The sequence below is a fragment of the Martes martes genome, assembly GCF_963455335.1.
Source record: "Martes martes genome assembly, chromosome: 1".
NCBI lineage: Eukaryota > Metazoa > Chordata > Mammalia > Carnivora > Mustelidae > Martes > Martes martes.
This window is the reverse complement of record NC_137888.1, coordinates 28,498,844-28,516,236: the sequence shown is the minus strand read 5'-3', so window position 1 is coordinate 28,516,236 and position 17,393 is coordinate 28,498,844. Positions and strand designations below refer to the sequence as shown.

The 17,393-nt window shown below is 36.9% G+C and overlaps 1 protein-coding gene across 1 annotated transcript in view; it reads right to left on the bottom strand.

Annotated features, from left to right (window-relative positions):
- LIPI (lipase I) overlaps window positions 1-17,393 on the bottom strand; it is a gene marked incomplete at its 5' end in the record, with an annotated part of 61,280 nt that overhangs the window by 16,027 nt on the left and 27,860 nt on the right. Inside the window, 4 exons of the mRNA XM_080825201.1 lie at window positions 8,401-8,490; window positions 10,164-10,331; window positions 11,530-11,619; window positions 16,612-16,713. Of these exons, the coding sequence (XP_080681327.1) occupies window positions 8,401-8,490; window positions 10,164-10,331; window positions 11,530-11,619; window positions 16,612-16,713 (450 nt within the window). The remainder of the gene's footprint in view (window positions 1-8,400; window positions 8,491-10,163; window positions 10,332-11,529; window positions 11,620-16,611; window positions 16,714-17,393) is intronic.

Here is a 17,393-nt window from a genome sequence, read left to right as displayed (position 1 = left end):
TTCAAAATGCCCCAGCTAAAAATTGATAGAGTAAATCTTCCAGAAGTAAGGATGCTGAACTTACCCCTATATTCAATACTGTCTGAGCTACACAGAAAGTTCTGACTCCCTGGGAGGATTGTTTGTTTGTTTAGCACAAGAAGAATTTATTAGGAAATATGTAGTTCAAATAATTACTGAGGACCAGAGAATAAGGCTCTGCCAGAAACACCAACCTAAAAATTACAGCCCAGAACTGTTTCAAGATCCCACTATTCCCACCTTCAAGCAAGAGCTAGAAGATTAGCTGAGATTGCAAGTTTCAGATACTTTCATTTCTATGATGGGAAGATGTTGATGCATCTGGAGGGGAAATACCCAGGAAGAGGGAGGATTTAAATTCACAGCAAAGAGCTATTTTTAAGTGCTCACAAAGTCTACCCCTTTTACCACTTAACATCAATATCCACTTTTCCTCCCATACTTCAAGTAAGATGTCATCCCCCAGTCCCAAGAACAGCTAAATGGACTACATTTTGCTACAATCCGGTGTAAGGTGATACCCATTCTTCTAGTTCTATCCCAATCTTGTTGTGATACTGTAACTTATGGACTAGAATGTGCAGTCCATCTCTATCATACCTTACATAAGAGAGGTAGACACTAGTCCCTGTACTGTGAACCATCTTAGAAAAAAATGTACAAAAAAACAGAACAAGGACTATGAAATTTTCCATGAAAATACACGTACTAAAATCATGCATGCTAGCTGTTAAATGTTGCTCCTAACCAGGCAAGAGTAGTAACTTCTTGTTTTATTCCTGATGCTGAGTACTACCTCCAATAAGGTCATGTATTTATCACTGGACCTCATCAATTTCTAACACAAGAGAGTTGAGGACCACTTCTTACTTTGAAGTGACTGCTCAGCTTTAGACAAAATACTTTGTTCCACCTCACCCAAAAAAGCAGATGCTCAGACTTTCTCAGATGACTTCTGGTAGCATGACACGTTGAGATGTTACAGAATAACCCCACCTCTCGCTACAAGTACATGGAAATGAAGAGTGTACAATCCCTAAATGAAATACACAACCAAGCGTCATATGAAGGTAGGAAAAATATCAGGAAGCAGAAATGCAGAGGAAGTAAAGGCAAAACTTAAGATGAACTAAAAGCTCTGGATACCTTCAGGACTTGAGAACAGGATGTAGGGAGGCTGCGGCTGCAGTGTTAGCTTCCACGCACAGGAGACCCGATGCCAAGTGACAGAGCTGAAATGAAAGTCCCCGCCCAGAGCCAGAGACCTTCATTCTCTGCTTTGCCATTCAAAGAGGAACTTGGAAAATTCTTCCTACTGGTTGTCTATGAGTCTTAGATGAGGGAAAAATTTTACCAAGACTAAATAAAACTCCAGGTAACATGGAATTTTTTTATAAGATTTTATTTATTTCTTTATTTGAGAGAGAGAGAGAGATAAGCAGACTGCCCTGAGCATGGAGCCAGACACGGGGCTCGATCTCAGAATCCTGACATCATGACCTGAGAGGAAATCAAGAGTCCCATGCTTAACCAACTGAGCCACCCAGGTGCCCTGGTAATATGGAATTTAAATTAGCACTCATCATTTGGTGAAGACTCCCCAGCCCCTCCAAATTATATTAAAAATGCTCCAAGATTATGCTACATAAATTCTGAAAAAACAAAATCCAACTTGCTCCGAAGAAAGAATTTTGAAGAGCTGACTACTGAGTTTTTCTATATTAAAAGAATACATGAGTCTTTATTTTGAAATAGCACAAATATCTTTCTTTAATTTTTAAGAGACTTAAAATGACCACTGAGACTAGAAAATGATAATAATAAATCACAAATAAATAGGTTAATTAATTAATTAATTAATTCAACCAGAAGAAAACTATAGATTATCTGCAGGATACAATTACACTGACAATAAATGAAGAAAACTTATCTGAGAAGAAAATTAATACCTTCAAAGTGCTGAGTGAAAATACTCTCAATGTAGAATTCCATCTTGAATTAAATGTGCATTCCACATTTAAGAGTAAGGAAAAGATAAGGACATTTTCAAGGAAATAAACAAACCGAAAGAGACCTGTAGTAAAAAGTTACTAAGGATGTATTTTAGTAAGATAGGAATTAGACTCAGAAGGAAAAAGTGGTGGAGGGAAAAGATAACAAGAAAAAAGGAAGAAAACTGGGGCACCTGGGTGGCCCAGTGGGTTAAAGCCTCTGCCTTCGGCTCAGGTCAGGATCCCAGGAACAGGAGCAAGCCCTTCCTCTCTCTCTGCCTGCCTTTCTGCCTACTTGTGATCTCTGTCTGTCAAATAAATAAATAAAATCTTAAAAAAAAAAAAAAAGGTAGAAAACTAAAATTGGCAAATAGGGTGAGGATTTGTTGTAATGATAACATTCCTATAAAATACTGATTGTTAAGTAACATGTGAAATAAAATACTATAGAACATAATATTCAAGACAAAAAAGAAAACACAGGTTCAAAGTCTCTATGAGATAAATTGTTGTTGTCATAGAATCAGATAAAATTGGGAGTCAAAATGCAATTTTATGCATATATCATCTTGAACTTTTATACATCTAAGAAACCACAGCCTCAGAATACATAAAGCTAAAATCTAAACAAAGTTGCTGCCTACTTAGAAACAAAAGATTTAAATAGTACTCAAATTCCAACATAATAAACAAAATGACCAGGATGTGACTGAAAATTGCCCATTATACTGAGAACAAAGACAACCACAACTTCGGTGAGAAGGGACAATGAAATGACGCCAATATTGAGATGAATCAGATGCTGGGATTATCTGACAAGGATTTCAAAGAAGCCATCCCAAAAATGCTTCAAAGTCAGTTAGAGCCTCTTGAAAAAATGAATAGAAAGATGTGAGCAAAGAAATGGGAGCTGTTGGGGTGCCTGGGTGGCTCAGTGGGTTAAGCCTCTGCCTTCGGCTCAGGTCATGATCTCAGGGTCCTGGGATGGGGCCCCGCATCCAGCTCTCTGCTCAGTGGGGAGCCTGTTTCCTGTCCCCCACCTCCTCTCTGCCTGCCTCTCTGCCTACTTGTGATCTCTCTCTCTGTCAAATAAATAAATAAAATCTTTAAAAAAAAAAAGGGAGCTGTAAAAGAAAACAAAGTAGAAATTACATACACGAAAGCTGCGGTAAATATATAAAACTCACTGCATGTGCCTGTTGGTAGGTGGATGATGGAGGAAAGAAATCAGCGAATCTGAACACAGATCAACTGGCCAGTCAATCGCAGCAACAGAAAGAAAAGAGACTGAGGGAAAAACAGGGGCCCCGGATACCTGTGCGACCACAACAAAGATACAGTATCTGTGTTAACGTGTCAAGAAGAGAGAAAAGAAAGCGGGGCCAAAGAATATTCAAAGAAATAATGGCCAGGAATTTTCTAAATTTGGTGAAGAAAACAAATATGCAGATTCAAGAAGCTGAGTGAACCTGAAAGACAATAAACCTGAATAAATCTTACCCAGTCCTATCACAATTAAATGTCAGAAAACAAAAAACAAAGAAAAATATTGAAAGCAGCCCAAGACAAGTGATGTATTATCTATAGGAGAACACCAATTTGAGTCACAATGAATTTTTTTTTTAAGATTTTATTTATTTATTTGACAGACAGATCACAAGTAGGCAGAGAGGCAGGCAGAGAGAGAGGGGGAAGCAGGCTCCCCGCTGAGCAGAGAGCCTGATGCGGGGCTTGATCTCAGGATCCTGAGATCATGACCTGAGCCCAAGGCAGAGGTTTTAACTCACTGAGCCACCCAGGTGCCCTGGATTTTTTTTTTAAATCTGAAATAATGGAGGCTAGCATTTTTCACACATTATGTGGCACCTTTTTCAAAGGCCACAAGAAAGAGCTCAGCTCTGAAGCTCCTATCCAGCAAAACTATCCTTTGAGAATAAAGGAGGAATAAAGGCACACTAAGACAAAGAAACACTTAAGGAATTTCTTATTAGCAGACTCAATCTCTTAAATATTGTAAGAAGGGATTTCTTCAAACAGAAACGAATTGAAATGATCTTAATGCATCAAAAACAAAGAGGTAAAAATGGGAAGGGAAGACAGCTGCATACATACAATAGATTACCCTTTTCCTTCTGAATTTTATATACTTGATGATTGAGACCAAAATTATCACACAATCTGCTACTCAAGACAATCTGCTACTCAAGACAATGAGAATGTAAAGAAACCAAAATGCAAGTCAAGTTCTCACACTTCACAGAAAATGTTGGTATTGGGAAACTGTGAAAAATCCTATATGCTTATTGTCATGGTGGTAGACCTCTCCAAATAGATCCACATCCTAATCTCTGGAACCTGTGAATATCTTACCTTAAACAGCAAAGCATAATGAAGATCTCAAATGGAATTAAAATTGCTCATCAGCTGCCCTTGAAATGGGAAGATTATCTGATTTATCCAAGTGGGAGCAGTGCAGTCCCAAGCAAGGACTGTAATCACAAAGCCTTAAAAGCAGAAGTGGAAGACAGAAGAGAATCCTAAAAAGAGATGGTGAAGCAAAAAGGGTTGAAGAGAAGCAGTGGGTGTGAGGGAAGACTAAGCCACCACTGGGGAAGAAGAGGCCATGAACCGAGGGACACAGCCAGCCACCGGAAGTGCAAAAACTCAAGGAAACAGGTTCTTCCCTGGAGTCCCCTGAAATGCAGTCCTGCTGACACCCTAATTTTTGCAGTGACACCTGTGTCAGTCTTCTGACCTCTACAGGACTAGAAAGATAACAGATTTTTGCTTTTTTAAGCCATTAAATTTGTGGTAATTTGTTATGTTAGTGACAGAACATGAATCCATATTTTTATGTGAAGAATGGGAAGCTCTTGTATCAAATATCTAAAAAAGGAAGAGGTTTTTGAAATCGGCAATGAACAGAAGCTAAAAGAACTTTGAGGAGCATGATTTAAAAAAACAAAAAACAAAAACCACCTAGATTACCTTGAACACATTGTTAGTGGAAATGCAGATGGTAACAATCCTGCTGGTGAAGCCTCAGAAGGAAGGGACATGTTATTGGAAACTGGTAGAAAAAAGAATACTTGCGAAATAGTCACAGAAAGCCTAACAAAATTATGTCCTGAAATTTTATGGAAAGCAAAAGTTGTAAATAAATCTGGCCTTGTTTCTTATTGGTGTTTACGGTGAAACTGGGAGAGGAAAAATGTAAATTGAGATAAAAGTGTCACACAAAAACAAATGTGGACAGAATGATTTAAAAAATCCTTATCAGGTTTGCGAAAGATACTGAAACTAAGATTCGTCATCAGGAAATCAAGCTCTAGAGAAAAATCCAGGAGTATGGCTAGACAACTCTTTGACTTAGAAAGATCAAAAAGTCAGTAGTCAGTAACACAAAAGGCTCTTTGGAAAGATTAAGTATGTGGTTCTTAGATTCCCTCAGTCAGTTCTCAGTTCTCAGATTTCCCTCAGAAAGCCAAAAAAGAGATAGGATTATCTACAAAAGATATTTGGAAGTACCTCTCTTTTAACAGAATGAATCTCTGACCTATATGGACATCTACAAGGTTTCTGACAATGTTGTAGTAGCATAAACAATGCCAGCTTGGACTGAAGGAGACAGGGTACAAAATGAAAGAATGTTGTTGGACCTCCAAAATTTTTCGGGCAAGGAACAGACTGTTAAAACCATTCAGCTGTAAGCATAAGTTACCACTGATACAAAAAAAAATAAATAAAATAAAGGAAAATAAAAAAGAAGAAAGAAAGAAGAAAAAAGATGACTCTAAGAAGCTAGAACATGGAGTCATGAACCCACAGAGCAGATGCCAGGGGAAATATTCCCGACCCTTGAAACCAAATGGGATTTGCCTCATTGGACTATGTAATTGCTTCAGACTACTGCCTCCATTTCCTTTCATTTTTTTCCCCTTTCGAACAGGAATGTCTATGACTAGTATCCTATGCCTGTCTCACCAATGTATTTTGGGAGCAGATAACTTGATTCTTGAGTTTCATAGACTCACAAATGAAGGTAATTGTGCCTATGGGTGGATTCTACCCAGAGCTTTATCCAAATCTGATTTAGATTTGGAATCGAATGATATGATTTGGAATTTTTTATCTGATGACATTAGGTGAGATTTTTTTACTTCGAGTTGATGTCAAAATGAGTTGATGATATTGGAGACCAACAGAATCTTACTGACATATATTGAATACTGCACCCAACAAAAACAGAATATACATTTATTTCAAGTGCCTGTAAAATAGTCACCCAGATAAACTATATCCTGGACTATTAAAAAAATTCAAAAATTTAAAAGAATTGAAATTATATAGAATTTGTTTTCTAAACATAACGACCCTAAATAACATAATCAATAACAGAAATCAGTAATAGAAGGACAACAGGAAAATCTCTAAATACATGGAATTAAGCAACATGCTTGTAAATAACCCATGGTCAAAAAACCTACAGTAGCAAACAATGCTTTCTTCTAAGATTAAGAATAAGACAAGATGTCTGTTCTCACCATTCTTTTTTAACACAGTACTAGAAGTACTAGCCACTGAAACAAATCAAGAAAGAGAAATAAAAGGTGTACAGATTAGGAAGGAAGAAGTAAAAGTTTCTCTTTATTTGCAGATGATATGGTTGTTTCATAGAAAACTCTAAGAAACCTATTTTAAAAATCTAAGAAATAATAAATGAATTCAGCAAGGCACCAAGAAACAAGCTCAATACAAAATATTCAGTCCTGTTTCTACAAACTAACAATAGACACGGAATATAAAATTTTTAAAATATCATTTAAAATCACTCCAAAAATTTAAAAAAAATAATTATTTAGGCACACACGTAACAAAAGATACACAGGGCCTCTATGCTGAAAATTACAAAATGTTAATGAAAGAAATCAAAGAATCAAAGTAAGTAAGTGTAGAGACGTAACATGTCTATGTGTCAGAAGACAACATGATGAAGATGTCAGTTCTCCCCAAATCAATCTATAGGTTTAATGCAATTCCTAACAAAATCCCAGCCAAAGTCTTGTAGACGCAGAGAATCTTATTTTAAATTTTTACTGAAAGGCAAATTATCTTAGAATATCTAAAATCATCACGACAAAGAATGAAGAAGAAATAGTCATTCTATCTGATATTAAGGTCATAGTATTAGCTATAGTGGTTGATAATGTGTGATATTGGAAAAGGGATAAGCAGATAAATAAAGGACAGAAAACGGAATCTAGACCAAACAGAAATACGCCTAAACAAATATGCTTAACTGATTTTTGATAAACGTACCAAAGCATTTCAATAAAGCAAAGATAGCCCTTTTTCAACAAATAGTGCTGGAGCAAATGGAAATCCACAGGCAAAAAAACCCAAAAAACAAAAACAAAAAAACTGGACCTCAACCTAAACCCCACATACCATACAAAAACTAAATCAATCAGTAATGAATTACAGAATTAAATGTGACGCGTAGAACAAAAAACCCTTTACGAAAAAAAAATGTGGGAAAAAATCTTCAGGACCTAAACTCAGCAAAGAGTTCTCAGACACAAAAAAACATGTTCTATGAAAAGAAAAATGATAAATTAGATCTCATCAAAATTAAACGCTTTTGCCCTTGCAAAAGCCCTTGAAAAGAAGATGAAAAGATAGTCAACTTATAGACTGGGAGAAAATATTTGCAAACCAAGCATCCAACAAGGACTACCGTAAAAAATATATGAAGAAAACTCTCAAAACTCAACACTTACAAAAAATACAGTTGGGACATGGGCAAAAGACATGAACACGTATTTCACCAAAGACAATATGCAGGAAAGACATTCATTATCATAAACCATCAGGTCAACAAAGATTAAAACCACAGTAAGTCATCACTATCCACCTATTAGAATGAATAACTTTTTTTTAAATGATGATAACACCAACCACTAGTGAGAAATCAGAGAAACTGTATCACTCATACTTTGCTGGGGGGACTGCAAAATGGTACAGCACCCTGAAAAACACTTTGTCAATTTCTTATAAGGCGAATTAGCTTCTGACCCAGCAGTTGCATTCCTAGGCCTTCATAAAGGAGAAAAAAAAATGTAAATTCACACAAAAACTTGTATATAAATATTCATAGCAGCTTTATTCATAACAGTCAAAAACTAAAAATATCCCTGATATCCTTCAAGAGACGAACAATTAAACAAGCTAAAAAATGAAATCCTTATTTGAATTGGACTCTAATAAATTTCAGAGTTCCTTGAAATTACATGATGGAATTTAAGTGGGTAGGGAGAACATTCTGGAGGAAATATAAATTAGTATACAAAAGCAATCATTTGTTTACTTGTTGAAAATATTAACTTACTACAGAATGGACTCTTGCCAGTAGTATCCAAAAACACAGTGGTCTCTTTTCTTGTGTTTAAAACATCTTTCCATAGCTCAGCTTGATAACCTAAGATTTGAGAAACATTAGAAACCAGATTTCCATCAAACATACACAAAGCTTTCAAATCACTAAAGCAACTAAAGAATCAATGTGTTATAATAATTATAATAATAATTTATGATTTTTATAACTTAAAACCACTTTCCAAATAATTGTATAGTCTATTCATTTTAATTACATTATAAATCAAATTCAAGATTCACAAACAAGTGCCCTCCCTGGAAACCATATCAGAGCTGCACGGACTCCATATGGCTACAATCCATTCGTAGCAGTTTTTACTATTTTTCAAAAATTCAGAATTTTACATGTACCTCCTTTTAGTAAATTCAGCAGAATAAAATGATAGATAAAACAAACACAAAATTTAGTTCCATGAGTACAGCTCCCAGTTCTCCTACGTATACACATTCATAGATGTATGATGCATGTGTAACATAAGTAGGTGTGTTGTATAGATAACATCTATATACACTATATTCCAGATACCTATGTTATTACAGTACGTCTGAAATATTATCACACATACACATATATTTAAAATGCTTCCTACTTTATGTATTTGGCTGTTCCCACATTGCTACCACCGAACTTGAAATCTGAATGTAATAGAAAGAAAACTGAATCGAGAATTAAGAAGTTTAACTCTATTTCTCACTTGGGTCCTTACATAATCCTTCTGTTCACACTGGGTCACAGTTTTCTCACTCATATGGAAAAGCAATGAGACCAGAAAAGCAATCCCCAACATGAGGTCTGGAGAAAAAAAAGGAATCCCACAAGATGTCTTCTGGACAGAAGGGGTCTATGAGAAAATAGGTCTGGCAAAGCCTGCAGATTGCCTGCCTCTCAGCAATTCTCTATGTGCCTTAGTATAAACCTCCTGCCCAAGAAAACTGCAGAAAGCTGTTTAATTCAGCCACTGTAATTGCTTCCCATTTCATTGAGCCCCTTTGGCTTTGGAAACATTTCTAGCAGATCCTCATCATGACACTGATAAGATGTTACATGTTCATGACAAGCTTGGGGACTGGTGATCTCTTCGGAAAATCCTGAGCAAAAAACAGCCTTTGAGATTCTTTCAGCTCTACCGTTCTATTTTTATGTGGATTCTTTTTTCCTCTATAATTTCCCACCGCCAGGCTGTCGTTATCGAAAGTTGCAATACGTAATCGCTCTTGCCAAGATTTATCGATTTGGAAGGTGTGAACTATATATGATTCATGCCTACTTGCTAATAGCAAATGAAAAGCTAACTATGGTTTGCACCTCTCCACTTGCTCCTAAGACTTACCATAAAAATAAAAACCCTCAGTGCCACTAAAAATGTACAAGTCTCAAGGAAAAAAAAATGCAGTCTCTTTCTTTAGTGGAAATACAGGTGAATGATAGTGAGATTCCTTCACAAAGTAAGAGCAAGGATCATCATGGACCACCAAATTTGCACACTACATTGAGCACAGTTGCTTAAATTCCACTGAGCCGCTGATTAAATTCTCTTCACTGAACACCTTAAAACTATTTAGTAGGAAATAAACTGTTTTCTCTGTTCCACAGGTAATTTTTTCCATAAAATGCTAACATGTTCACAAGTAAATATGGAAGCTTCCAGCAAAAATACTAACAATTATGTGATTCATTTTCCATTGAAACTTAGAGTAATTTTAAGTCTCACTTACCTAGCCTAGGACATGATTTGCCCTTGTTGTAGTCACAGTCTACACATGAACCAGCTTTGAAATCTTCATATGAAGGACAAGGAAATGAAACAAAATTGCACTTTGTTTCCAAAGAGGCCATGAACAAGTAAACTGCTCTCTGGTGGTCACATTTAATATACTGAATTCCTTAAGTGTTAAAAATCAAGCAGAGGAACGACAGATGTATTAAACTAAGTTCAAGTAAACTAGAGAAAAATTAAAGGTTACGTTCTACTCAATACTACGCGCTTGTGAATATTAAAGTGTTGAATACAATGCACAGTTTTATCTCAAGCGATTAAATAAGTAGTAACATTGAAAATTTAAATTTAGTAAGCTTTTACATGAGATTTATAAGAACTTTTTCTAAGTAATAATTACCACAGGAAAAAAATGTTCAATTTCAATAATTTGACAAACTCCATAAACACAGTGCTACCATAGTTAATAACTATGTCCACATCTTTCCCTTCTAACCTCACACCACTAACATTTCTACTTAGTGTCAGAGAGGACCAGGAAACCAGGTAACATTAAAGCTTTATCATGTCTATTTCTTTCTCCAACGCTTCACATCCTTCTAACATTTGACCAAACTTCCCTAGTTCCAGTGGCCTTTCGCTGTGTGTTACTTGACCAGTTGTCATTGTAGACATCAAAACATTGCTTCCTATTACTCTGAAGTGAGCCAAATTCCACACCTGGAGCAGTGGCTCGGCTACTTATTTAAGAACTGAGAGCAAGAGGGCACCTGGATGGCTCAGTGGGTTAAGCCTCTGCCTTCGGCTCAGGTCATGATCTCAGGGTCCTGGGACCGGGTTCTGGGACCAAGTCCTGCATCAGGCTCTCTGCTCCGCAGGGGGCCTGCCCCCTCCTCTCTCTCTGCCTGCCCCTCTGCCTACTTGTGATCTCTCTCTGTCAAATAAATAAATCTTAAAAAAAAAAAAAAAGAACCGAGTGCAAGAGATTATGAATCTGTGCTTGTACGATATCGGAGTGATGGTAAAGATTAAATCCTGATACCAAACTCATGTTACATGACACTTGGGCCCTTGGTGCTTCTTCACCTACTTAGCACTTCGGATGTTTAAAATCATGAAATAAAGCTGTTGAAACTAATGCAATGGATCCCACCAAGACCAGATGGGATACCTACTGCTAAACTTTATGAACTGAGAAAAATCCAATTCAGCCATTTTTTGCCAATTACTCCCCCGAATCATGAGCAAGGGTGATCAAAATCTTACCTACAGATTAAAAAGGAAAAAAGTAAATTTGATTTTCTTTCATCATTTGAATCATATGTAATTCATTCAAATCATATGTAATTCATTCATTGGTATACCTGATAAAATGGACTTAGGACAGCCAGGTTGTGTTTTTCCTCCGTTTGGATAAAAATCTATATGTCCCACGGGCTCTTTAATGCCTAAACCTAGGAAGAAAAACACTCAGAAATCACAAAGTGAATATAATCAGGTCAACAACACTTTTACAAAATAAAATCTCCTATAAATTCCACTGAAAGTGACTCCTAAGATTTGAATTGAAAATAAAATAGAGGCCATTTTTTTAAAAAGATGCATTTTTCTGGTATTAATGCCTCACATTAATTCCTCATGAAAATTATATGTCATTAATTCAACATATTTACCAGTCACCAATTTACTATGGGTCCATCGCAGTTCCATGAGCCACACATGTATAAGAAAGAAAGTAAAACAGAGCAAAACTCCTTTCTGTAGTAGAAATTACATCTTAGTGGAGAAAGACATAAAAAACAAGTACAGATACAGTTTGTCAGAGCATAAGTGCTAAAGAGAAGACACAGGGGCCTAAGAGGACCCTAAGTGCCTGGTCAGGGTGGTAGGCTGGTCGCACTTTTAAGTAGTTTGGTTAGGGAATTTCCCATTGAGACAGTAGAGTCACACAGTGACATGAAGGATGTGAGTGAGACAGTGAGACAAGTAGGAAATTATGTGAGCATACCTAAAGTATTCAAAGAAGCCAGGTTAGCCAGAGCATACGGTGTAAGAGGGAGCACCGGAAGAAATCAAGTCATATAGGACCTTTTAGGCAAGTGGGACTATTTGCTTACACTCTGGATAAGGCCTAAGACTTGGTACTAGATTCACTAACTGGAAAAATCTACATAAGCTCCTTCAGCTGGAACAAATTGGGCCAGAGTGACATAAATGTGCAGCTATGTCTTAAGGGCGTCCGTATATCTGTGGATCCTCCAGGCACTGGGTAAGGTGCAAATGCTGGGTCCACTATTACCAATATGGGGGTTAAAACCCAGGGAAGTCATGGGAATGAGACAGGGTAGGAAGCTCAGAATACTTGGGGAACGTGATAAGATCTGAAAATCTTGCTGCCAGATGAAGTCCTAACTCCTGACGCTTTGGCTTAAGGCACAAGAAATTTCCTACAACATGATTAACTCTTGAAAGTGATCCGCAATAGATTTACATAACAAAGACAAATACTCGGTTCTGACAGTAGGATTAAGATGCAGGACAGGATTTAGTGATAGTACCTCACAGAATAAAATAACTGCTGGTGAGTTAGCAGAGCCTGAGGACACTGGGCCTGTGCATTATGGGGGAGGGGAGGGGAGTCAGTGTGTAAGGAAAGGCAAAGTACAATTCAGATAACCTCGTCAGAACTTCTTAGAATCCAGGGAAGCATGAGAGTGATTTGACTGTGACCTGGTGAGGGTATGCTACCCAATCCTTCTTTACATTCCATCATCTGCTTGCATTCTCTTAAATATGACCAAAAAAAATAAGTCCAATAAATGTATTTTTTTTTTTAAATTTTAGAGATTGTTACAATTTCCCTATGTCTGAAATCAACATGGAGTTCCAAGACTAGGAGTTCCGGGTTGGAGACATCATTTTCTCCAATCTGCCACTAAAGTAGAATCAAACCAAGAAGACTCCTCAGGAATCAGGGAGAAGCAAAAGTTATATTTATATTAACTAACAAGCAGCCCTTGATTCATTCAGGCATGTTTTTCCCCTTTACCAGATGGAAGGGGCAGAGAAGTTTGGTCTGTGTAGGTCATTCAGTCCCTTGGTTTCAAGGAGGGTAAGAATAGCTATGGCTTTTTAAATTTTCTTTTTATTATAATTTAATATACATGCACTCAAACAAGAACATAAATCTATAGATTATTATAAAGCAAATAGCCACTATTTATAAATATCACACCCATGTCAAGAAATAGCACCTAGAAATCCCTAGCTCTTACCTAATTACCAGCTTCTCCCTTCCTTTATAAATAATAACATCTTTTAATAAAATAATTTTTTTGCTATCCTTTACCTTCCAAGGATGCCTCCCAAAACATCACAGTTTAGATTTGCCTGTTTTGGAACTGTATATAAATTGACTCATAGTTCATGTAGCTTTTGTGTAACCCTTTTATTATAAACTTGCTTTTTTCTAATAATCCAAATTGGGTGTGATTCATTATCCCTTTTTATATGTTGCAGAATTGGTTTAATAATGTGATGTTCACATAGAATTTTTGCATCCATGGTTATAATAGAGAATGTCTACAAATTTTTTCTGTAATGTCTATCTCAAGTTTTGACATTTTTATGATGGCTTTTAAAAAAGTTATAAACAGTTTCCAACTCTTTATTATTCTCTGAAATCATTTGTGTGAAACTGGTTTTACTTTTCCCTTAATTGTTTGGTAGAGATGAATAATTTGCCTAGAATTTATTTTGTTGGAAGTCTTTAAATTACAAGTTTTATTTCATTAATATTTATAGAACTATTCAAATTTTCTTTCTTAATTTCTCAGTTTGGTAAATGCTTTTGCTTTTTCATAAAAATTTTTCTATTTTATATTCCATAACATATAATCACAGATTTTCATATTTATTTGCATAATATTGTTCATTACATCATAATATGATCAATTTCATACCTGTAGTATCTGTAAAGCTTTTTCTTTTTTATTTTATTTTTTCATATATATATATATATGGATTTTCTTTATTTTTCAGAGAGAGAGAGCGAGCGCACAAGCAGGGGGAGTGGCAGACAGAGGAAGAAGCAGGCTCCACAATGAGCAAGGCACCCAAGTGGGACTTGATCCCAGGACCCTAGGATCATGACCTGAGCCAGAGGCAGACACTTAACTGACTGAGCCACCCAAGTGTCCCTTTATTTGTTTTTAAGGTTTTATTTATTTATTTGAGAGCGAGAGAGGGAGCGTGAGCATGAGTGGGGGAAGGGCAGAGGGACAGGGAAAAGCAGGGAGCCAGGTGCCGGGCTTGATCCCAGGACCCCAAGACCGGAGCAAAGGGCAGATGCTTAAACTACTGACCCATCCAGGTGCCCTTTTTAAAATTGATATTCACTGTGCCTTCTATTTTTGTCCTATTTTTTCTCCCCAAGAATATATTAAATTGGAGGGTGGATATATAAAGTTTAAGCATTCTATATTCCTCCATTTCATGGAAAGAAGGTAAAAATAAGATATTTTACAAGCCTCATGTAAGGGTTTCAAAAATACTTCCCATATTCTAAGCATCAGGAAACCTGCCATAAGAAAAGTGACTCCAAATTACCAGTTTACTTCCCTGGAATTTTTCTATCTTCTGGATGTTGGACTGTAATTTTTTCCTGGTATCCCAGCAAGGATGTTAGTTCAAATTATCCAATTCACAATTTTGGAAGGCCACGTAGTGTTTTTAACATATACAACAGAATATGGACAAAAACTACTGGTAAGTAGATGCACTCGCTGATTATTATTCAAGGAAAAGGTAGTGTCTGTCAGATAGGTGCTGACCCCAAGTATCTCATCAGAAATTCCCTGAGACAGGTGGATATGCAGCATCAAAATTCTGTGTCCCTCATTTGCAATGGTTGTGAAAAGATTAATCGAAGGTGCCAACAATGTGGCATCCGGTGGTAAGTTAGGTCTGATAGACTGGTCATGTTGAGATGTTGGGACTGAAAGACAATAGAAACAGTTTTTTTTAATTAGGAAAAGCCAAAAATGCAAAGAAAAATAATAAAAAGTATGAAGAGCTAATTAAAAGGCCACAGGCAAAGCTGAAGTTGGGATTTCAGAAACAAGAGCTCAGAGAACTGCAGAGAACTGGGCAACAGGGGTGCTGTGTGTGGGAAAGTCAAGCCGATATAAAGGGATAAAGACAAGGAAGGCTTGAGACGTTGAGGTATCACATTCGAACTATGAACCCCTGGGCACTAACTCCCTGTGACAAATAAGTGAACTTGGATTCCAAAGAAGGAACAGAACAACAGGCACAGAGAGGCTCAGTCCCCTGGCATGTAGCCATAGAAGCTGAAAAGTTGTGCTCTGTGGCATTTATGGCATTTGTATCTCTCACAAAGGCATTGGTATGAATCACCACAAGGACAATTCAGAGGACTATGGGAGCAAATAAATTACCAGAACCAAAGAGAAAAGAAACCTGAGGAACCAGGGAAATCAGAACAGCCTTAGCATCACTTCCTCGCTTCTCCAAGGTAGCCCCGTATCCTGCCCATGCCCATAACCACAGCACATGTAAATTATCAGCTGGTCAGAGCAACAAACTGGGGAGGCGTAGACTCTGGAATCCTAAGATTCCAAATTCTGGCTCTGCCACTTGTGGCCGTGACCCTAGCTTCCCGAACAGCAATAAAAAGGGGATGATATTTCCTTATCTCATGGGGACTTAGGAGAATGCCGTAATTTCATTCACAGGAAGATCTAAAACACTGCCTAAAGTATAGGAAGTGCTCAATAAATAGTAGTATCAATTTCACATGAGGAAGGGCCTCGGGGCCATCTAAATTCTTCCTTGAAAGTGTCTATCCAAAGCACTCAGGCTCAAACTACCAACAGCCTGTTGGACATTTTCAGGAAGATAATTAAAAACAATAGAGAAATTATTTCCCTGTCTTTATGGGAGGGTATTCTCCATCTGTGCCTGAAATGGTATGCTCACTTCTACTTGATACACATCACATGAGAAAGTGAGTGGAGAGAATGGTAACCTAAATACAGCAGGAACATTAAGCATGGGAGAAACTCTGATCAGTTAAAATTGTCAGCAGCATGAACAAGGTGAAGTACTTTTTATCAAGTCTCCATTTTTTTAGGATGATAAGACCAGTCCTTGAAAGCATAAAGAGGGTAGGCGGATGGCAAAAAGTGCCATTTGACATCACGAACTCCAAGAAATATTGCTTGTCGTAAATAGGATCATTTTATAATAATTAATATTTTATAATAATTTATAATATATAATATATGTAATATAATATTTATAATTTATAATAACGACTCATCGTCACTTTACCCACTACTCTTTTCCCTTTTATGTTCTCCTCTTCCCCAATGTCTACAACTTTTCATTTTCAAATAATTTAGCAATAAATCCTACATTGTTACCATTGGCATCAGAATGGATAACATCCACAAACTTCGCATCGGTGTAAGCTAATCTGTCATTAGGTGATTTTCCAGAGAATTTTGGCCCAGCAGGGTCAAGACCTGAAATTCAAGAAAGAAACTATCAATCGATGAATCAATTTCTACTACAGTGTTTATTAGGTCATATGTTTGCATTATTATTACATTATAAGCATGTCTATATAGTTTCAGCTTAAACTTGTGCAAGAACTAATATTAAGATAAATGAAACTGGATGAATAGCAAATACCTTCGTTATCTGAATGATACTTTTCACCAATCGTCAGTTTATCAACAATCTAATGTTAAGCCACACTTAGAGATGCCTCAACAAAACTGTAGGTTTTATTTTCTTAGCATTTTTACTTAAGAAGTACTTAGGGATAGGAGCAAATGGGTGGCTCAGTCGTTAGACATCTGCCTTCGGCTCAGGTCATGGTCCCAGGGTCCTGGGATGAAACCCCACATCGGGCTCCCTGCTCAGCAGGAGGTCTGCTTCTCCCTCCCCCAGTCTCCCTGCTTGTGTTCCCTCTCTCACTGTCTCTCTGTCAAATAAAAAACAAAAATAAATCAAAAACAAAAACAAAAAAAAAAAAAGGAAAAAAAGAAGTACTTGCAGATAAACTGCTAGTAACTTTATAGTTAATCGTAAGTAATTACTACTGCCCTGAGAGGGAGGGGAAATGAATAATATCCTGGTCCTGTCTTGAACCTCATGCCTTATTAGTTCATCCCAGATCTATCTTCAATTCTAATAAGAT